Genomic DNA, 23,612 nt, shown 5'->3' on the forward strand with positions numbered 1-23,612 from the left:
CCATCCTCTCCAGGCTCCCCCCCCCAATTTTTCCTAACCTCTTTCCCCCCTCTTGGCAGTCCTCATATCCTCTCCCTGCCATATTCTCTCCTTCTCCATTCACCAGTGTAACTTGTGTCTGCCTCCAATTTTCAGCTATATTTATTCTTTATTTACTTCATTTATACCCCACTTTTCTTCGTAGTGGGGACTAAAGTAGCTTACATTATTCTCTTCCCCTTTTTATCCACACAACAAGCCTATGAGGTAGGTTAGGCTGAAAGTATGCGACTGGTCCAAAATCACCATGTCAGCTTCCACAGCAAGATGTGGATTCAAACCTACTCTGAAGCTCTAACCACTACACCACACTGACTTCCATAGGGTGTGTGCTGTTGAACAGTAGCAAGAAGCCAGGCCAAATTCAGTCATGCAATCAGGTAATATCAAATCACTCAAAGGTTGCTGCCAGGTTGCCATACTCCAGGTGGGATCTAGAAATATCCCAGAATTACAACTGAACACCAGACAACAGAGATCTGTCCCCCCCCCCCGGATAAAATGGCTGCTCTGCAGGGTGGACTGGCCTATATGGCATTATATCCCACGGAGGCCTCTGCCCTCCTCAGATTCCACGACAAAATTCCCAGGAATTTCCCAACCTGAAGTTGGAACCATAGGCCCAAAATAGGCCTGAAAAGGGCACTCCCCCATCCCCCTGCCTTTTAGTAACAGAGCCAGCCCTGGAATACTGTGGTTGCCTAGCAACAGCAATTGAAGGAATCTTTTGCTTAAATCTACAGTTGTTTAAAGCTACATTTTTTCTGTTTTCATATTTTTCTGCAAACCTAGGACCATTTTCAGGTTTGTAGAAAGATCTGTCTTGCCCATTCACAGCTCCGGTCACTGGAATTAAGTATCCAAAGATATCCCGACTTTGCTATTAGAATATAAGATAAATTACAATATGGATTGTTCAGCTATATGGGTTGAATTCGTTGCTTTGTCTTGTTTTGGCTTAGCAACAAAATGTTTCCATGTGCTTATGATACTAGCTTGTTGCTCTAAATCTTCTAAGCTACCATATAGTCCCCTTCCCTAGAGTGGGAGGCTATAGATCAAATGTGGCCAAAGTTGCTTAATGTAAGAGCTACATAGAATAAACATCAGATGTTTGCAAGCTGCAAGAAATGAACAAATATTACATATGCATTTTTACTGAAAAATATGCAGATTTGCTTTTTATTAACATTAAATGAGACTGCCAAAATAATATCAAAGGGGTAAAAACAGATATTGATAATATTTATTTGTCCAATGATATTTATTTGTCAAAGAGAGAAAGAGATGGAAAGAAAGAATGAAAGAGGTGGAAAGAGAGGGAAACAAAGAAAGCAAATAGATGGGGGAGGGAGGGGGGATGAAGGAAGAAACATAGAAAGGAAGAAAAGGAAAAAGACAGAAAAAAGAGAAAGGTGGAAAGAAAGCAAATAGATGGGGGAGGGAGGGGGAAAGAGAGAGAGAAATAATGAAAGCAAATACATGGGAAGGGAGGAAGAGAGAGAGAAGAGAAAGAAAGCAAATAAATGGTGGGGGGAAGGAAGAGAGAAAAAGGTAGAAAGAATCAAAGAGGTGGAAAGAAAGACGGGGGAGAGAGAGAGAAAAACCGAAACAAAGAAAGCAAATAAATGGGGAAGGGGAGAGGAAGGAAGAAAGAAAGCAAGAGAAATAAAGAAAGCAAATAGATGAGGGAGGGATGGAAGGAAAGGGGGGATGAAGGAAGAGACATAGAAAGGAAGAAAGGGAAAAAGACAGAAAAAAGAGAAAGGTGGAAAGAAAGCAAATAGATGGGGGAGGGAGGGGGAAAGAGAGAGAGAAATAATGAAAGCAAATACATGGGAAGGGAGGAAGAGAGAGAGAAGAGAAAGAAAGCAAATAAATGGTGGGGGGAAGGAAGAGAGAAAAAGGTAGAAAGAATCAAAGAGGTGGAAAGAAAGACGGGGGAGAGAGAGAGAAAAACCAAAACAAAGAAAGCAAATAAATGGGGGAGGGGGAGAGGAAGGAAGAAAGAAAGAAAGCGAGAGAAATAAAGAAAGCAAATAGATGAGGGAGGGATGGAAGGAAATGAAGGAGGGGTGGAAGAAAGGAAGGGAGGAAGGAAGAAAGGAAGAAAGGTGGGAAGAAAGAAAGATGTGGAAAGAAAGCAAATACAGAGGGAGGGAGGGAGCGGTGGAAAGAAAGCAACTTTATCTTTAAATATGTTCTCAAACACACACACACACCGTTCCATGCCAGGCAGCTTGATTTGGAGAAAAGATTTAAAGAGATTTCCAAGCCAGTGGGCGGGGCCACGGGGCGAGGGTTTGGAGAACACTTTTAACTTTAAATGTGTTCTCCAAGCCCCACACCCTCACTACCATGCTGGCTTGGCTTGGAGAAGGGATTTAAAGAGACAAATGCCTTCTCCGAGCCAAGCCAGCTGGCTAGTGGTGGTGGTGCTTGGAAAACACATTTAACTTTAGATGGGGAGGGAGGAGAGAAAGAGAGAAATAAAGTAAGGTGGAAAGAAAGCAAATAGATGGAGGGAGCACCCTCTTGCTTGGCTTGGAGAAGAAGAAGAAGAGAAGAGATTGGATTTATACCCCACCCTTCACTACCCAAAGGAGTCTCAGAGCGGCTTCCAAACTCCTTTCCCTTCCTCTCCCCACAACAAACACCCTGTGAGGTAGGTGGGGCTGAGAGAGCTCTGACAGTAACTGCTCTTTTTCTAGAAAAGTTATTTTCAGAGCTACAGCTTGCCCAAGGTCATCCAGCCAGGTGCAAGTGGAGGAGTGGGGAATTGAAAACAACACACAATTAAACCCAGTATGCATTGTTAAAAGCCAATACACACATTTAAAAATGCAGCCTAATCTACCAAACCAGTTTAACCTCCACTAAATGCCCTCTGGAATAAAACCATCTTACCCACCTGCCTGAATGTGGCATGTGAAGGCACCCTCCACGCCATCTCTTGTCAGGCCATTCTAGATGAAAAGACCTGCCACAGAGAAAGCCCCTGCCCTACTCCGGCTGAACAGACAAGCCTAGGTGAGTAACTGACACATGGGAATATGCCAGGAGATGTGCTCTGAGAGAGATGAGGGTTATAGCTATGAAGCATTTTAAAGATGATAACCAGCACTTTGAATTAGGCCTGGAAACAGGTAGTTAAACCAGTGCAGTTGACACAGCAGTAGAGTTCATATATAGCAGCATATAGAGTTCATAGCAAACACGGCAAATAGAGTTCATAGCAAAGAAGAAGAAGAGATTGGATTTATACCCCGTCCTTCACTCGGAGTCTCAGAGTGGCTTACAAACTCCTTTCCCAGGAAGCTGAACTGAGTATCAGTTTACTTCCCACAATTAGAAAATATACCTTTACACATTTATCTGCTATTTTGACATATTTATTGCTTTACAACTGTTGACCTTATAGCCTTAGCTTGTTCTTTAGTTTTGTCTTTGCACATCATCATGTTCATGTTAATTTGCTGTTCAGCCCCTGTCTATAAGTTTGAACCTTACCTACCTTTCCAATGTATTTGAAAAAGTGTGCATGCAAACGAAAGCTCATACCTTGAATAAACCTTTGTTGGTCTTAAAGGTGCCACTGGACTCTAAATTTGTTCTACTGCTTCAGACCAACACAGCTGACCACCTGAGTATATAATAAATACTTTTGTTCTTTTTCTGCACTCTCGCATTGTATTTTTTTTTCTTATCCTGCCTTTCTTCCAAGCAGCTCAGGATAATGTATATAGTTCTCCCTCTCATTTTCTCACAGCTACTCTGTGAGGCATGTTAAACTTCAAGAGAAAGACTGGCATATACTCACCCAGGGATCTTCATGAGCAGGATTTAAACCTGGGTCTCCTTGGGATGCTAACCCAATCTTAATGTTTCCCCAGTGTTTTCCCTAATAATGTGTGCCTCATATTGCACATACGTAACATGATCATTTTCAGCCACATGTAGATTTTTCTCATGTCTGCTCCAGTGTGCATCTGCAGGAGAGGTCCAGCGTGCAGACCATTGTCATGATGCTACCCCAGGCTTCTTTTCAATTTGGAACATGCTCAGTATCTTCCCCTGAATCTGTAATTGTAGAATTGAGTTTTGGCATTTGGCCACAAGGTGTAGTTTATATCAGATTTCTTGCCATTGCATCCTGAGAACACCATTTTTTAAAAAATCCAAACATTTATATGCGTTATTCAAGTGACTGACAGTACTTGTGCATGCTAACAGTGATCACTAATTTATTATTTTTAAAAATTAACCTGCCACACCCATGGAACAAAAGTAATGATGCACAGTGCTTTCATGTGGTTTCCATTGAAAAATGCATGTATTGTGGACCAAAGTCATAGATCAACTAATACATAGCAAAGCCAGCTGTTAATGCTTTGTCGTGCAATCCTGTGGCTCTGCAGACTCAAATGTTGCTCGGGCAATCCTCTCCCCAATGTTGTTTAACATCTGTATGTGCCCCCTTGCCCAACTGGTGCGGAGTTTCAGGCTGGGGTGTCACGAGCAGTGTTCCCTCTAAGCCGAGTTAGTGTGAGCTAGCTCACAGTTTTGTAGCCTCCGGCTCATACACTTTTGTCTTAGCGCAGGAAGGATGGCTCCAGAGCAAACGAAATTTATGCAGTAGCCAAATCGCTTGCTCACAGTTTTAATGCCAGTCACTCACAAAGCAGAATTTTTGCTCACAAGACTCCATAGCTTAGAGGGAGCATTGGTCACAAGTATGCTGGTGACACCCACCTATATCTGTTGATGGGCGGGCAGCCAGATACCGTTCCAGCAGTTTTTGCTGAGGGATTGGAGGCCATGGTGGGATGGTTAAAACAGAGCCAGCAGAGACTGAATCCTACTAGAACAGAGGTGCTGTGGCTGGGCAGGAAGGATTCAGGATTGGGGGGTCAACTCCCAGCTCTTGATGGTGTGCCTTGAACACTGGTACCAACTATCAAGAGCTTGGGTGTGATTCTGGATGCCTCCTTGTCAATAGAGGCCCTGATCACAAATGTTGCCAGACTGGTGTATTTCCAGCTGCACAAATCAGTCAACTGGCCCCCTACCTGTCCTGCCCTGACTTAGTTACAGTAATCCACACAATGGTTACCTCCAGGCTGGACTACTGTAACTCACTCCTCGTGGGCCTGCCCTTGAGACCAGCCCCAAAACTTCAGCTGGTCCAGAATGCAGCAGCGCAGGTCCTTACGGGGACCCCACAAATAGCACACATTTGACCTGTGTTATGTGAGCTGCACTGGTTACCAGTTGAGCACTGGATCAAGTTCAAGGTTTTGGTGCTTACCTTTAAGACCCTTCATGGACTGGGACTCCTATATCTTTGGAACTGCCTCTCCTGGTATATCCCCTGAAGGGCATTATGCTCTGCTGATAAGAAATTGCTTGTGGTCCCTGGCCTGAGAGGTATCCGGCTGTCCTCGACTGGGGCCAGGGCTTTTAGTGCCCTAGCCTGAACCTGGTGGAACTCTCTGCCAAGTAACACCCGTGCCATGTGGAACTTGATGCAGTTCTACAGGGCATGTATGGCAGAGATGTTCCACCAGGAATTCGGCTGAGGACAGCAATGGCGTCCATCTGGCTGGCACTCTCGCCCTCCCCCTGCAAGGCGGTAGCATAATTGGACGTTTAGATTGCCATCTGATTAAATTTGATACTGAAGCCTTATTGTAATTTTAATGTTTTAATTTATATATGTCTATTCTGTTTATCGTTGTACACCGCCCTGAGCCCCGTTCACAGGAAATGGGTGGTATAAAAATTAAATTTAATAAATAATAATGTAGTAATCATCAGGGGAACAGTCAAACAGCAAGACGAGCCTGCTGAGAAGATGCAGAGACAAAGGGGAGGGCATCAAGACAGGCATGACTTTTACAGCTATCGATAACTCTACTTTAGGAATGTGTGATGTCTGAGCAGGCCTTTAATCAGATGTGCTAACTGCTACAGCACACTCAGTCTCAAACTATGCACGGTTCTTCAGGCAGCTTACGTGCTGAAGGGACATTTTAGAAAGGAAAGCAGTCCATGTGCAACACTGGGAAACATTACCTCAGTGACAGAGATGATGCAAACATTCTTAATTATGCAGGGAACCGTATATTATGCAAGTAAACCGGTTGGGGTAAAATTTTGCCCCTACTACTACACTTTCCGGAAGAAGGCAGAGATATTTCTCACCTTACAATTTGGGAAATAGGAATTCCCAAGATGACAGAGAAATGTGGGAGAGGACAGACCCACCCTGTGCCTCTTGTTTCATTTAGGATTCCATATCTTGATAAGGAGGAGCTGCGGTGGCTCAAGTGGTTAAGACGCTGAACTGCAGGCTGTGGAAGGTCAGTAGTTCAGCAGTTCGAGACCTGAGTGTGCCACATGACGGAGTGAGCTCCCATCTCTAGTTCCAGCTCTTGCCAAACTAGCAGTTCAAAAGCAAGAAATTGCAAGTAGATAAATAGGTACCACTTCGGTGGGAAGGTAACAGCGTTCCGTGTGCCTTGGTGTTTAGTCATGCCGGCCACATGACCACGGAAACGGCTTGGGAAAGCGCTGGCTCTTCGGCTTTGAAATGGAGATGAGCACCGCAACCCTAGAGTCAGACTTGACTGGCTTTCGAGCAAGGGAACCTTTACCTTTTTACCTTGATAAGGAAGAGGCTTACCCAGTGCCTGCCCCTGCTGTTGCTTCTTTCACCTTCCCCTGATTGGAGGTCATGGAAGTAAGATACAGTTTCTTTTTTCAGCCACAAGAGCCCTTCAAGGTCTCTTGTACACAGCTTCTCTCTTAACTCATTTGGAGCCAGACTATAATTTATATACACATTCACATACTGATACCCGAATAGCACACACACACCCCTTTAAAAAAAGAAAAGGAAAGAAAAACTGAAAATCTGAAAAGCTACTTTGGGAAGGAATACTTAGGAGCAAAGAAGTGGCAGGTCATATGACTCCTTTCACTGGTAGCGCAAGATTCAATTCTAGTAGCACTTCAAAGACCCTTGAGATTTCCAAGGTATAAGCTTTCAAGTGTTAAATTCCCCTTTATCAGATAGCTTTGCTCTTGAAAGCTTATACTCTGGGAATCTTGTTCTTTAAGGTTCTACTGAACTCAAATCTTGCTCTTCTGCTGCAAACCAACATGGTTACTCAACTGAACCAGCCTTTTACTGGTGTTTCTCCACTGGTGGTTTTCCTCTGTGATGGACCTATGGATGTGTATACTTTTAACTGAGCTCTCAAACTGTGTATACCTTTAACTGAGCTCTCAAACTGGAGAGCCAGTTTGGTGTAGTGGTTAAGTGTGCGGACTTTAATCTGGGAGAACCGGGTTTGATTCCCCACTCCTCCACTTGCACCTGCTGATGTGACCTTGGGTCAGTCACAAGCTCTGGCACAGCTGTTCCTGAAAGAGCAGTTTATGTCAGAGGTCTCTGAGCCCCACCTACCTCATAGGGTGTCTGTTGTGGGGAGGGGAAGGGAGAGGAGTTTGTAAGCTGCTCTGAGACTCCAAGTGAAGGGCGGGGTATAAATCCAATCTCCTCCTCTTCTTCTTGAACTAGTTCCCCGTCCCCCCCCCCCCGTCTGTATTGGAGGGGCCTCTCTTAGATCCTGGTTTTGGTTGCAGTCTCACAGTCTATGTGATTTAGTGTTCTCCATTTGTAAGTCATCTCTTCCCTTTGGAAGCAATAAAGAGATCTGTTGTTGAAGCTTCTGTAGTCTCCTGTCTGCTGGTAACAAAGCAGGACTAAAGGATGAAGTGGGATGGGTAAGCTCACCCCTACCGAACATACCTGACAGGATACTGCACCCTCCCCAAAAGAATTTCAAATGTGTTGTTCATACATTCTCCCTGGCAGTGCAGGGTTGCACCAAAAATGTGCTATAGCTGAGGTACATTTTTACTATTGCAGGCACATTGTACCTGGAGCTGAAAAGGTATACTTTGAATTTGTGTGAGAGGTAAGAATTTCCAGTCCTGGAGCATCTCCTGTACTGCTGCATGAATTACTAATTTGGGCATACTTGAATTAGTAATTTAGGCATTCATAAAGTAGGTATTAGTAATACTTAATTTGGACATGTCTACCCAAAAGCAGTAACTCCTGCAGGGATTCAGTAGGCAGGCTCTTCAGAGGTTAATTTGGCTGAACTTGCCTATCGGGAATGATTATACTGATGGATTGTAGCTGAGGCATACCAGAATTATTAGTCTCCAGTGAAGGCTGATCAGGAGGGGGACATGGCCAAACATATAGAGATGCAGTATACAGCCTCGTCTGTATGGGCACAGGAGTGTTTGTTTACTTTATTTCACCTGGCATATGTTCACCTCGGAACATCCAGAGCAATACATTATATTGTAGAATGATTTTAAATGGTTTAAAATATGTTTTATATGTTGGCTTATGCCTGATTGTACGCCGCCCTGAGCCCGCGCAGCGGGGAGGGCAGGCTTTAAATTGAATTTATAAATTAAATAAATAAATAAATATAGTTTGGGAGTTACTGGTGTATATCCTCAGTTCCAGCTCAGGGATGGACAGCATTTTCCTGTATGCACAGAAACCATAAAGGAGCAGCTAAGCAGAGCTATTACTAGGATTCTGCCATTAGCATTAAGCACACATGTGCGCACATGTGCACGGGCACACACACACACACCAGTGTCATCTAGAAATCTTGGAGGCAGTTTTAGGGTATATATGGGCTAATAAACTGAAGCTTCATCCTTGCAAGATGGAAGTGCTCCCGGTGGTCGGAAGTTCTGACCTGGGATTTAAGGTATTGCTTGTTCTGGATGGGCTTCCCCTCCCCTTGAAGGAACAGGTGGGTGCTTCTGACCCCGGCACTACTGCTGGATAAGCAGGTGGAAGCTGTAGCCAGGAGTGCCTGTGACCATCTTTGACTGATTAGCCAACTGTGACCTTTTCTGGGCAGGAAAAATCTGCCCCTGTGGTGCGAGCTCTGGTAATATATAGCTTAGATTAGTATAATGTGCTCTATGTGGGACTGACCTTGAAAAGTATTTGGAAACTTCACCTGATACAGAATGCTACAATGAGCCTGTTGACTGGAGTGGGTCATAGGGACACTCCAGTCTTAGTCCATCTACAATGGCTTCCAATTTGTTTCCAGACCAAATGTTGATGTTGACCTTTAAAGCCCTATGTGGTTTGGGACCAGCATATCTGAAGGACCGGTTACTCTACCAGACTGCTATGGTTATCTTTTGAGTCCCTGATTCAGGTACCCCCACTTTCCAAGACTAGATGGTTGCCAGCCTGATACAGGGCCTTCTTGGCCATGGCACCAAAACTATGGAACACACTCCGTAGGGATGTTTGTCCCCTTCTCTTACTTCTGCCAGCAGGTGAAGACTTCTTTTTTTATCTGGTGTTCCCTCAGTGATCCCCATCTTTACTGCCCTATAGAACAAAGTTTGAGTCTAGAGGGTCTTTTAAGACCAACAAAGTTTAATTCTGGGTATAAGCTTTTGTGTGCATGCACACTTCGTCATATACGTGCATGCACGTGAAAGTTTATACCCAGAATTAAACTTTGTTGGTCTTAAAGGTGCCAGTGGACCCACACTTTGTTCTGCTGCTTCTACCCAACTGACTCTTTACTGCCCTATGTTTGTCTATAGCTTTACTGCCCTATGTTTGTCTATAGCTTTAAATATAGATTTTAGTTTTGTTTTTTAATTGCTTTTATGATGTGTGTTTATAGTGCTTATTTTAACTTTTGGCCACCTTGGTGTGCCCAAAGGGGCAGAAAGGCAGGTAGTACAAATTTTATAAATAAATAATATATATGAATCCATGGCAAAATCAGAGAGAGAACTTCTCATGAAGTGGAGTCAGGTTGAGTACCATAAGCATTAACTGTTCATTTGCCTAGGTCTTCAGCCCTCTACTTACCAAAGACCTGTAATGTTCATAGAGATTTTTGAGGCTACTCTGCCTCTACGTTTACTTCATATTAGTAGTTATTAAGTAGCAGTACTGTACCAGTTGCTTGGGAATGCTCTTTCCTCCCCTGAGCCTAGTTTTACTCTGAGGTATGAAAAGGCAAAACATTTTCGGCCTGGTTAGGATGAAAGGTATGGGTATATTGCATTACGTTGCACAGTGTGGTTTGCTCCTGTAAATTCTTGCATTATGGGAAAGATCAAAGAGCCATATGTGTTCCACTGTTTGCCCTTGCATTTCCTTTAGAAAAACATGTGAAGCTGCTGGATTCTTTGCTGATTTATGATGGAGCTTTGGAGCAGTTCTTTTAACAGCCAGTGTGCCCACTAATCTTTTGCATGTTTTCCCCTACAGGATTCCAACATTACGCTGTACACTGACAACCCTGACCTAACACCATGTTTCCAGAATACTGTCCTGGCATGGATCCCATGTTTATACCTTTGGGTCATCTTACCTTTTTACCTCTTGTATCTAAAATGCAACAAACGAGGCTATATTATTCTCTCTGTGCTGAGCAGGTTTAAAACGGTAAGAAATGCAGTTTCACTGGGACTCTCACCTAATTTTAATGAAAATAGACACACAAGCCTCCCTTTGGAAATATTATGGTACAAATAAGGGAAGAGTTCTGTGCCAGTAAGGGGGAAGTTCTGTGCCAAATGAGAAGAAAGGGCTAGAAGGCTGATCATAGGCCTTGTGTTTAAAGGGTTATGGATCTGTGTGGCTGTGATTATTTGCAAGAATTCCTGGAAGTATTAACACAGTCTGAGAACTGGAATTTCAGTTTTACATGAACTGCGGGAATCTTGGCTTTGCTTTAGGAAAAGAATATTCCTAAGCATCAAAAGAGCAGGGATCAGCTTTCATAATGTGCGAGAGTCGTCCTTGCTAAAGGCTCAGCAAGGAAGCTGGTGGCAGGGGAGACTTGGGGAAATTGGGGAGCTTCTCCATCTTTCACAGTAACTGGATCAATTATTTATTTCATTTATACCCTGTCTTTCTCCCCATAGTGGCTTACAGCATTTTGCTTTCCTCCATTTTATCTTCAGAACAACCTTTGAGGTAGGTTAGGCTGAGAGTACGTGGCTGGCCCAAGGTCACCCAGCGAGCTTCCATTGCACGAGTGGGGATTCGAACCTAGGTCTCCCATATCCTAGTCTGATGCCCTAACCTCTATACCACAGTGGCTTCATAGGTCTCATTCCCCAGGCTCTGCACACTTATTCCACCCTTTGGTAGGCCTCTTTTCCCTCCTCTGCCCTTTCCCTGTTGTGTACATCTGTCTAGTAGTTTTAGCAACTAAGAGAATAATCCTAAACTGGTCTAGCCAGAATTTTACTGTAGTCTACTCAATGGGGTTTACTCAGGATTCCACTCTGAAGGTCCTTTTCAGGTTGGAAACAATAGGTCATATGATTAGGGGCGTGACTTTTAATTGGATTTTAATCTCAGCCGCCCGCTGCAAAAGTGTGCTCTGTGTCAATGGCATTGTTGTTAATTTAAAAAAAAAAGAAGCTCTTGAATCAGGCAGGACTTTTTGCTTTGGCGAGACAGGAGTTAGCAGTGCGACTGAGTAAAAAGATTTACAGTGCCATCCAAAGCAGTCATACTCTTCTAAGCCCATGGACTTCAATAGATCTAGAAAGGTCAGTCAGATGTTTAAAGCATAAACATTGCTAGAGCAACAAAAATAACTGTAATATTCAACAAGTTTGATACAGGTGCTAATTTCAAAGCAAATTCATTAACTGCTATTCCTAAACAACTTTTTAAAAATTGCAATGAATTATAACTTTTAATAATGTTAGGTAAAATTTTCATAAATGTGCTGAGCCGTCTATTTTTCTTTTGACTTTTATATCCTGAAAAATGGAATCAGTCTAGTATTCCAAAGGGGAAAAAAATTAAAGTAGAAATAAAGCCAAATAATGGCAACTATTTTTTTTAAATAATGAGTTTTGCCGAGTAGGCAACTGAACAGTTTTTCCTGTTTGGAGGTGCTTACCATATCCGGAGGGTCTTAACGAGGCCGTGGTTGTACCATTCTTGAAAAAAAACGTCCTTGCATCCTTCAGATCCCGCCAATTACTGCCCAGCTTTCAGTTTACCGTTTCTGGGCAAGGCAATTGAAAGAGCGGTAGCTATGTGGCTCCAGGGCTTTCTGGATGACACATTGGCATTGGATCCATTCCAGTCCAGCTTTCGCCCTGGCCATGGGATGGAGACTGTGTCGGTTGCCCTGACGGACAGTCTCCATAGACAGCTAGATTGAGGCAGGTTGGCACTGCTGTTATTGCGTGACCTCACAACTATGTTTGACACAGTTGATCACGATCTTCTGATTCTCTGCCTTGCTGACGTCGGAGTCCGTAGGGTGGCCCTTCAAGGGTTTTCCTCATTTCTCCATGGTCAGGGACAGAGGGTGACACTGGGAGAGAGAGGATATGTCTTACTATGTGGGGTTCCTCAGGGGGCACTCCTCTCCCTGATGTTATTTGACATCTATATGCACCCCCTCACCCAGCTGGTGCAGCGTTTCAGGCTTGGGTGTTACCAGTATGCTAATGACACCCAGCTGTATCTGTTACTGGATGGCCACCCAGCTAGTAAGACACAGGGAGGGGAAAACAAACCTGACCCAAAAACTGGAATCAAGAATCAAAAGGTTGAGAAGAAAGTCTAGTGAAGGGCCAATATTAAAAACCTAGTTGAAACTTATAATATACAAAAATACAAGTATTTATTATTTTGTATAATATACAAAAATACAAATATTTATTAGAAAGACAGTTAAAAACATATAAAAGGGCCCAATGAAAGCCTTGTAAAAAAGTATAGCCTAAACACAAGGGCCAATACACATGACCTGACGCGTTTCTGCCCTATTGGGGCCTTCTTCAGAGGTCAGAGAATATTGAGGTACACATAACTTCCTCTTCCTGGTCCAATATTAACTTATTGATTATCTTATTGAAATATGTGTACCTCAATATTCTCTGTGTTTTTGTATATTACAAGTTTTAACTAGGTTTTTAATATTGGCCCTTCACTAGGCAGAGATGTTCCTCCAGGCTTTTGGTTGAGGACAGCAAAGGTTTTCTATTGTGGCTGGCACCCTCTCCCTTTCTCCCTCCCCCCTAATTTCTGTTCTTGTGCTTCCTCTTCCCCTGCCCAGGCAATGGCCAGGCAGTCCAGAATCGGGATGTAATTTCTAGGGATGCCATCTTGGACTTCTTTTTCACCTGGTCATTTTTTAACTTTCTTATTTTAATTTTGTTATGATTGGAATTTTAATGTTTTATATATTTGTTTTATGGCTCTGTTAATCGCCCAAGCAGGGACAGGGCGATTAACAGATCAAATCAATCAATAATAGTAATAATAATACAGCAGGGGGCCAGTAGAAGCTTTTCCATGCTGCCTGGTTTCCCCCCTGCCTGCTTTATGGTAGGAGGCAAGCCGCCCTCATTTCCACCATTGCTAAGAAGTGACGCTCTAATAAAATTAAAACGATAAGCTGCCAACTACAAAGAGGCATTCTTGGCTTCAGGAAAATATTTGACCACATTGGACTGTTGTCAAATAATAGGTAGTTAATTGACAACATTTGACCAATTAATGGATCAGTGTACCAACACTATGATTTCATTGGGCTATTTATGGTGCAATCCTCAGAACACTTTCCTGGGAGTAAGCCCCACTGAATAGACCTGAGTAGGATTCTGAGTAGACCTGCAATTATACTACTATTACTTCATTGTTCTTTAATTGTATTACCCAGTTTTATTGCATTGTCTTTTGTATATATTGTACTGGTCCATGTTGCATGGCTCTAATCCACCCTGAATCTCAATGAGAAAAGAGCAATGAAGCAATAAATGAAGCAAATTAATAGAGCGAGATTGCTCTCTTAGTCAAGCAAAACCAAAGGAGGGACTGACTTGAAGAAGTCTCCTGTACTGAGTAACTATAACTGAGATACCCTTGAGCATTGCACAGCAATGTCTCAGGTGGGATCTCTTGCATTTTATGGTCTCTTGTTTAGAATGTTTTCTCTTTACCCATGTACTGTTTGTATGTGTGATGTATCCTCAGCTGGTGCATGTATACTTCATGCCTCTGCTGAAATGGGCCATGAAAGTTTATACCACAGTAAACCTGTTAGCATAAACAGTGTGTGGCATCTTAAATTGCTAAGCAATTAACCCAGCTGCTCCTCTGGAAGAGGGCTTTTTAGAAACAATTTCATTCATTTACTTTCGAATTTCATGAAGGAAAAGGGCAGTCAATTGACTAAAAGAACTTTATTGCCGTCCTTTGCTGCAGTAATTTAGATGTATTAATTGGCTAGTCTAGTAGGCCATGGATGCAGTCCACCTTCTGTTGAAGTCAGTGGCTTAATCTCCATGGATTTTTAAATGAGCTTGATTGCATCCCATATTGAAACAGGTCTTTCAGCTGTCAGCTCATTTCAAGGTTTCATGAATCCCTTTAGCAATCTCCGAAGGACATGAAGCACATAAAACTAGGCACTTTGCAAAACCATATCGATTCTGTGGAAGAGGTGTTTGAGCAGAGGGTTAGGTGCCCATACAGAAGTTGCATGCAGATGTTCAGACCTACTGCATGGAGTTAGATTGGAATTGTGCTACCTCATTCCCCCCTCAGCACACCCAACCCCATCCCCAACTGCAGTTTGTGCATTGGAATGAACACTTGCTCTGTGTCCTACTGCTTTGCCTTTAAACCATCTTTACTTAAGACACCACAGATACACAGAGCGGTCTGCAAAAAGTTTAACACCACAGAACCTCATTCAAGCAATTTGTATACAGACTGTGTCAATGAGGCTTATGGGTGCTGGGCATTATATATGTGGGCCCATGTGCAGTGTTGGCTCCAATGCACAAATCATTCATAGAATGGACATGCCAAGATAGGTTGGGCAGGCACAATGCTGATCCACCACTGTGAGACAAGGTGGAACATATGCATATTGTCTGTGAGTCATACCATTGGTCCTTCTAGCCTTGTCTGCTCTGCAAATTTTCAAGGTCTCGAGCAGAGAGTGTATTGCTTGAGATCTTTTTATCTGAAGGTGCTGCTTTATGCATGCAAAAACGTGCTCTACCCTTGAGCTTTGGGCTGTTCCCTCAGCTGTGGACTCCTCCTTGTGCTTAACTCTTTAGTTGAAATGAATTGGAACATGAAATTTAATAGTGTTTAATGTTGGTTAGGTCATGCCTAAAGTCATCAGCCAGACCCAGCTTTTGTGAGCATAAAACAAGGACAAGAAATGTCAGGACTTGCCTTACTTGCATTGACCATGAATTCAGCCTTCTCTGCAGCATGAATGGCCTTCCCACAAGTCAGGTTGTGTGCCCTTAATCTGAGCCTGCTTTGCGGGGAGGGCGAGGTATAAATTTGACAATAAATAAATGAATAAATAAACTAAAATTTATCAGATTCTGCGCTTCTTCCTGAATTATAATTTTTCATTATAGGCATATGCTCCTAGTCATTGCTCCCATGTCTCGAAATTTACATGGAGCAATCTCTGCAAAGGATCCTGTTACATTAAGACATGCCTGTAAATAGCTGCTTGCCTGGTAGCCCTGTAATGAGTAAGAATTGTCTCTTGGTGACTAAGCAGAAAAAAAGTTTTGTAAACTGGAAGAGAGGAGGGGTCCCCGCTGGAAGTTAATTTTGTTGTTCAGTCGCACAGTCGAGTCTGACTCTTCGCGACCCCATGAACCAGATCACGCCAGGCCTTCCGGTCTTCTGCCGTCCTCTGAAGTTTGTTCAACTTCATGTTCGTTGCATCTATGACACTGTCTAACCATCTCATCCTTTGCCGTCCCCATCTTCTTTGACCTTCAATCTTTCCCAGCATCAGGGTCTTCTCCAGTGAGTGCTCCCTTCTCATTTGGTGGCCAAAGTATTTGAGCTTCAGTTTCATTATCTGGCCTTCCAGGGAACAGTCAGGGTTGATTTCTTTTAGGATTGACTGATTTGATCTTCTTGCAGTCCAAGGGACTCTCAAGAGTCTTCTCCAGCACAACATAATAAATAGGTATATGAGAGAGCCAGATGAGTATCTTTTATGGATTATTTGCAAGAATGCTTTAAGAGCATGCTGAAATATAACTGTTTGTTGAACATGTTCTCAACACAGAAATTCACTGATTCTCTCTTTCTTTTTAAAGTTCTTTGCTTTTGCACTCTGGTGTGTCTGCTGGGCCAATCTCTTCTACTCCTTCCATGGAATCGTTCAAAGCAGGACCCCACCACCTGTGTATTTTGTAACACCCTTACTTGTTGGCATCACAATGGTTGGTATGGATTTCTGTTGATTCTAATTACATGGGACAGTGTTGATGATAAAGACAATGACATGAAGATGATACCAAGCATTACAGCCTTTTGGAAACCTAGTAGAGAGCGCAGAGGGAATTAATTGGATTGAGGATAACTAATTTGTGGTCTTCATTATCCAATTAAGAAGGACTGGGTGATTGGGCAAGAGAACTGCTTCAAATGCTCAGGTATGATATAGAGGAAATAGTAGAGTGGGGGTGTCACAACATCAGGGTCTTCCCCCCCCCCCCATGTCTATTGGCCAAAGTGATAGGAAATAAAAGGAATTTAGGTATGTCCAATTGGAAAAATGTCTTTTTGGTAGCATAAGTTTAGCACTGGAAAGACCCAGGGTTCTGGACCAGTAACTTACTCCAGTGATTAAAAACAGAATTTAGAAATTTATTTACAAAAGATAAACATACATAAAACACACAAGTAGAAGAACGGAGTGTACAATGAAACAAAGACAAAAACAATAAACCTAACTAGCCTGTAGACACAGATCCTGAACAGCTTACAACTCCAAAGCAGATGTCTTGAGTAGTAGTCTTCCCAGCAGCAATGATACAAGACTGGAAGTCCTGAAGAGTATGAAGCTCCCTCCTCCAGCTTCACATACTCTTTCTGATGCCTTCTTCATGAGGTGTCATCATCATGTGTTATTCTTTGGTTGTGGCTTCTTCACTCTTGCCCTATATGCTAGTCCATCTGTCACTTTGCTAATTGAATGACCAATCAGAATGATCAATCAATTGATCTAACTGATCTGAGCTGAATCTAGATCCTCAGCTGTCAAACTGATATTTGAGCTGTAGATGAGCCCTACGAACCTTCCAGGTGGGTTTGTGTGGTTTGTGTTGGCTTGCAAAAACCTTTTAAATGGATCCATTTCAATGGCTTTTGCAAGCTGCGCTGCCACCACTGCAGCACAACTCACAAGTGAACTGAGAAGGCATTTAAATGCGTTGTCAGTGGATTCGCTGAGTTGTGCTGCCATGGTGGCACAACTCAGCAAGTGAACTGGGAATGCATTTAAATGTCTTCACAGTTGGAAGTGATTTCAATTATCCCTCTCACTCCCCCCTCCCACTTGGAAGCAAGGGAGGAGCGAAAGCGATCACTGAAATGACTTGCAAAAGCTATTTAAAGGGAATGTTCCCTTTAAATGGCTTTTGCAAGCCATTTCAGCCAACCCTTCGCCCCCCCTCCCCTTGGGGGGGGGGGGGGGGGGGAAGGGATTGCTGAAATGGCTTGCATCCATTTCAGCCTAACAGGCTAAAATGGATCCATGCCATTTCAGTGATCCCTCTCACTCCCCACTCCCGCTTGGAGGGGGAGTGAAAGGGACCACTGAAATGGCTTGCAAAATGGCTTTAAATTACTTTTGCAAGGTCTCTCCCCCCCATCCATTCCTCTGGCCTCGGGGAGCCACTGCCAGCAGAAGGAGGGAAGGAAGACCCAGAAACCTCACGAACTAAACCAGTTTGTGAACCAGGGGAGGTTTGTTATGGTTCGTGGAACCTTACAAACCACAAAACGGGATGAATCTCCATTTTCCCAGTTCATGCCCATCCCTAGTACAACCACAAAATGGATACCCCAGGAGGCAAAGCCACACACACATAGGGGAGCCTCCATGCAGAGGACAAAAGGAGTTAAGTTTTTAAAAATATACTGGGGAAGAAGAGTGTGAAAGAATAAAACCAATATACTGGTTGCAGCTGCTGCTGAAGCAACTTTTAAATAATCTGCACAGCTAATTGGAAGCCCCACCTGGTCCCACCCACTTTCTAAAAAACACTGTAGGTGCAAGGAAAGGTGTCAGTGGGCACCATGTTGCTCAGAGATTCCCCATTGGGGACCCCTATAGTAGGGGAGGTGAGTTGCAAGCTGCTCTGCTGTTCCTTGTCTGGTTGTCCTATTATAGCTGGCCTCATTCCTTGATGTGTCTGCATTTGCTGTTGAATCTTCCTGGCTGATGTTCTGCAGATATTTGCTTGCATGGATTGTGCAGCATCTGTAGCTTTTAAATAGCAGCCAAATGCTGCAGGAAATAGTGGGTCCTGGCTATGTCTTTTTAAAATGTAAATATTTATAAACAGATTAAGATTTCAGCTTTTGGGTAGGAATGAGAAGCTGTTGAATTTTTAAAGGATGTTTCACTCCAGTTATCCATGTCTATTCCTGTGCATGTTTTAAGCACTTGGTTTTGAAGAAATTTGTATTTGCATGGTGTGTTTCCTTTGAGTTCAGTGGGCCTTATGGCAAGAAAGCCAGTAATACTTTCAGTAAACTGCAAAAAGTCTAGAGTGTATGCATAATAAGAAGCAATTGGAAAACAAAAATATGGGAGGTCTTGAGTCAGACTACAGTTCCACAGGGCATGGAGGGAGAACTATTTTGTCATTTGCATGTATTAATTTGTATAAATGCACTGTTGCCTGGCACTGAGGCGGGAAGGGAAAAAATATTACTGGAAGCACCCCCCCCCCAAAAAAAAATAGTGAATAGGAATGAAATGGCTCAGGCTTTTAAATGAGCTTGGGGGCCAGAAAGCATGTATTCTCAGCTATTTTCCATGTGTTCTACATTTACTCTCTCTGCAGCTGTTGGCCATGTTGCTCATCCAATATGAGAGGCTTCACGGAGTCCAGTCCTCGGGGTTTCTCATCATCTTCTGGTTTGTGTGTTTCTTGTGTGCCTTGGGCCCTTTGCGCTCCAAAATCATTAATTCTTCAACTCAGGTAATTAGTTGTGTGTGTATTTGCAGCTGTATGGGGAAAAGATGTGCTGGGAGTGAGTGGGGTAGAGTAGGAGTAGGAGTAGGCTGGGCTAAGCTGCAGCTGTCCTACTCCCCAACAACATCAAATGTGGGTGAAGCATGGAGTGATGCTAAGTAAAGATCGGGGCAAGCTAATGAGGAGTTCCGCTTTTCAATAGGAAGAAAGAAAGAAGTTGTGTGGGGCTTGGAGAAAAATTTAAGTTAGAGAAAGAGGGAGGTGGTAGTTTTCATAACTTCTTGGTAAAGGCATGGGTATGAAAGAAGATCAAGTTTTAGTCAAAATGTAAGTCTTGATGAGAGCATACCTCTGCATTAGAGATTAATTTCCACCAATTTGGTCGGTGGCTAGATCCCTGTTTAAAGGTAAAGGTAAAGGTTCCCTTGCTCGAAAGCCAGTTGAATCCGACTCTAGGGTTGCGGTGCTCATCTCCGTTTCAAAGCCGAAGAGCCAGCGCTGTCCAAAGACGTTTCCGTGGTCATGTGGCCGGGGTGACTAAACACCAAGGCGCACAGAACGCTGTTACCTTCCCACTGAAGTGGTACTTATTTATCTACTTGCAGTGTCTTGCTTTCAAACTGCTAGCTTGGCAGGAACAGATCCCTGTTTAGGCCGGTGCTTATTTGTCCCATATTCCTGGAGAGCTGGAATCCGTTGTATATGAGCAGGAAAAGCCCTGAATGTCTGTGCTCCCTCTGAAAGAGGAAAAAAATTCCCTTTATTAATTCCATTACTAAGGCACCCAGTCAAAACATACCACATAGTACCCTTTGTAACTGTTATGAATCTCTTCTTGAATATTCATCTAAATATTGAACATTCTGTAGAATAGTATTCTACAAGCAGGGGACTCATGAGGCTTCGCAGGGGAAGGGAAATCCAATCCTCTCCTTGCTTCCTCCTCTCTTGTTCTACTTCTGTCCCCCCCCCCACACACACACATGCTACTCACCTTCTCATCTCATTGCTTCCCCCTCTTGTTTGCCCCATTTCTTTCCCCTTACACAACCTTACAATTGCTCTGTTTCTTCCACCCTTCTTATCCTGGGTAAACCCCTATTTTTAAAAATAAAAAGATGTTCATAACTGGTCCTGCATGGTCCCACTGTGAATTTGTTGACCTACATGGGCAGACCACCACACTTTGCTATTATAGATAGGTGCTTATTCTAGCTATCTTTACCCTTGTCATTGTTGTAAGGAGCCCTGTAATCGTTGATCTTTGTCCAGGGATACATATTAGGCTGGAAGGGCATGATGGAAGTCAGGGGGAGGGGAAGTATGTAAGTATATAGCTAGACATTATATCGGTTTGTAATTTAACCCCCGTTGTCATTGGCCTCATTAACCTTCCCTGCCCCTTTAGTGAAATCATTCTCTTGTTTATTGGCTCTAATTGATTTTTCTTCCTAGGACAATACGGAAGACAGATTCAGGTTCACCACATTTTATATCTACTTTGCACTCATCCTCATTGAGTTGATCCTTTCATGTCTTAAAGAAAAGCCTCCATTTTTCTCTCCAGTTAATTCAGACCCTGTAAGTATTACAGCGACTAATTTGTATAGTTCTTTGTGATCTCAGAACACACTGGGAATAACTGGTGCAAACCCCACTGTAGTAGTGTCCTGAATTATGGCTGCACTTCTGGGTGTTATTGCAAAGCAGGATGTATGCTAGAAATCAGCAACTGAAAATCTTACTGCCAAATCCAAGCACCCTTCCCCGGAGCACTAACTGCCCCCCCTTATCAACCCAGATACAAGAAAAGGATGAGGAAGCTGTGATACCAGGAGTTGCTTTGTGGAAGACCCCCCCTCCCAACCCTCCATCTCCTCCTCAAGATGGCTGTCCTGTAAAACACATTGCTGACCAGGGCTATACCGCATTACAAAGAAATGAAGTGCCTTGCAATGTTTTTTTTGAAAAAGAAGGAGACATTTGAGACAGAATCATGAAGTAGCTGGATCTGGGGATTCTGAATTGGCCATTACTTATTTGTTTGGGACACTTTTAGACCATAACTGAGATATTCAGGGCAATTCACCATAACAGAAATAACAAAGCAGGGTTCCCTCAAGGACTTGGGGGGGGGGAATCATTTTCTCTTCCCACTCTATTTGCTCTTTTCCTTCCCTGAAAGCTTCAATAGCCTCTCTCTTTTTCCTGCCTTCTTCCTTTCTACTAGGCAACCTACCTTTATCTGCTTCCACTTTCCTCAGCTTTCCCTCCTTCCCTTTTGCTGGCAGTCTCTATCTGGGAAAACTATGATTAAGTTGTGCAGCTTCCAGGCTCAGTTGCATGTTGAGGAACCTGCAAGGACTGGCAGGGAGTACATCACTTTCCCCTGTATTCCCCTCCCCATACTATTTTTCCTCTTTCCCAGATCTATGGGCCTGGTGGATAGCCCCCTATCCTTACCTTTCCCTGCTTCCTTCTCTTCTTCCCACCCACCAACTGACCTAACTCTGTCTATATTTATTATTCATTTACTTCATTATTTATTATCTATTCACATCATACCCTGCAACTTCCCCAAGGCAACTTATATCATTACCTTCCATTTTATCTTCACAACAATCCTGTGAGGTAGGCTAGGTGTGTGTGTGACTGGCTCAAGTTCACCTAGCAAGGTTCTGTGGCAGAGTAGGAATTTGAACCTGGGTCTAGGGATGTGTGCCTTGAAAAAAAATTAGTATTTTTCAAATCTAGATAGCAGTGAGCTGGAAAATATCAGAATTCCCAGTTATCCAGGTTCCAAATACTGGTTTGGTATTTGGATCCAGGTTTATTTTGGGATTCCAATGTTATTTGGCTTTATTATTCCCTGTGGGGAATCTTTTTGGTGGGCTGTTTTTTTAGCAAAGTGCACCAAAATTGCAGCAGAGCTGCAGATGCCCATCCTGCAAACAACCTCCAAGTTCTAAGTGAATTGGACTAAGAGGTCCAGCTCTGTGGGAGCCTGACCAAGGTGACTCCTGCCATCTTCCATTGTTTCCAATGGGGGGAGAATTCCATGTTTTCTCCAGGGCAAAGAGTAACCAAAGACACAAGAGCAACCAAAACAACACCTAGTCAGAAGCCTCTCAAAGCAGACAGAACAAACAAGCCCAAAGAGCCAATGCAGAACCGGGGATTCCTGGCAGAAGTGTGGGACAGTGTGACGAGCCTAACACAACAAATGTACAACCTGAGAATCCAACCCAGTGTCAAACTAGAGAATCTTCCAAGCCAAACAGACTAGGAATGCTGTTGCAAGCCCAACAATTGCAAAATCAAAGAATCTGAAACAATGTCAAACCCAAGAATCATAGGCAATGTCAAACCCAAGAATGTACTACAAACATCAACCCCAATACAAAGTAATTTAAGCAAAGAACATATATTGCAATACCAACAAAACCAATTTCAAAGGACAGAAACCAACCTGGCAAACATACCAATCCCCAGGAAGACACAGAAACACACACACTCAAAAAAAAAATAAAAATCCTGGATACCATCCAGAGACCGGAGATATATAGTTGGACCAGATCTATCCAAATGCACATCTCTACCTGGGTCTCCCAAATCCTAGTCTGAAACTCTAACCATTACACCACTCTGGATTTCATGGGGTTGCTGCACAGAACAGTAGGGAGCAGCCAGGCCAGAGTGAGTCATGGTATTGTAGTCCAGAGATTGCTGTTTGGTTTAGCCTTGATTCCCCCTCAAAGGCCTCAACAGCCTTGAAAATGTCCCTTCCCCCTCCCCCTGCCTTTTATTGACATAAAACAAGGCTTCAACTAGCAGTACTGTCGTGGTTGTCTAGCAATGGCCACAGGCCATTAATTTCTTAAAGCTACAGGCACTCTTCTATTATTTGGGTGCTGTTAATCCCCCAGTGGTTTGGGTTTTTTTGTTTTTTTTAGATTTCAGATTTTTCTGCAATTCTGGGGCTTTTCATAAGTTTGTTGAAAGATCTGTCTTCATTCTTGGCTCCAGGCTCTAGATTTATATTTCCACAGATCTGACCACACTGAGAATTAGATACAGATTTATAGATAGATTTATAGATAGATAAGACATTCAAAGATCATATTAAGCCTGACTGTGCACAAACTCAGTTTGTTGTTGGGCTCTCACACCTGCCTCCCCTGATTCCCTACCTTCTTGCATAGAACAAAGTGAAGGAATCCTGGTTTAAAACTAACTCTGGTGATCTGTGACATATGAATGCAGGTGTGTTACCTAACTAACTAGTTCTCTTCCTGCAAACTGGGATTCTAAACTTGGATTCAACTCTGGTTTAGAATTCTGATGATGAACTAACTCCACTTAAGCCAGGTGCCTCTATTTGTACATCTCAGTAACCAGTTTTGAACCAGGGTTCTTTCATTGTGCTCTGTGTGAGAGGGAAGTGTGAAGCTGAAGTGAAAGGGGGACAGTAAGAC

General features: G+C 43.2%; 1 protein-coding gene across 1 annotated transcript in view; it reads left to right on the top strand.

The window, feature by feature from the left end:
- The window catches only part of ABCC3 (ATP binding cassette subfamily C member 3), a 142,443-nt gene that overhangs the window by 47,392 nt on the left and 71,439 nt on the right, over positions 1–23,612 (top strand). Inside the window, exons 2-5 of the mRNA XM_015410727.1 lie at positions 10,391–10,567; positions 16,246–16,371; positions 19,006–19,143; positions 20,593–20,718. Of these exons, the coding sequence (XP_015266213.1) occupies positions 10,391–10,567; positions 16,246–16,371; positions 19,006–19,143; positions 20,593–20,718 (567 nt within the window). The remainder of the gene's footprint in view (positions 1–10,390; positions 10,568–16,245; positions 16,372–19,005; positions 19,144–20,592; positions 20,719–23,612) is intronic.

This window comes from Gekko japonicus, unplaced genomic scaffold (assembly GCF_001447785.1).
Source record: "Gekko japonicus isolate JY-2015 unplaced genomic scaffold, Gekko_japonicus_V1.1 scaffold15, whole genome shotgun sequence".
NCBI lineage: Eukaryota > Metazoa > Chordata > Lepidosauria > Squamata > Gekkonidae > Gekko > Gekko japonicus.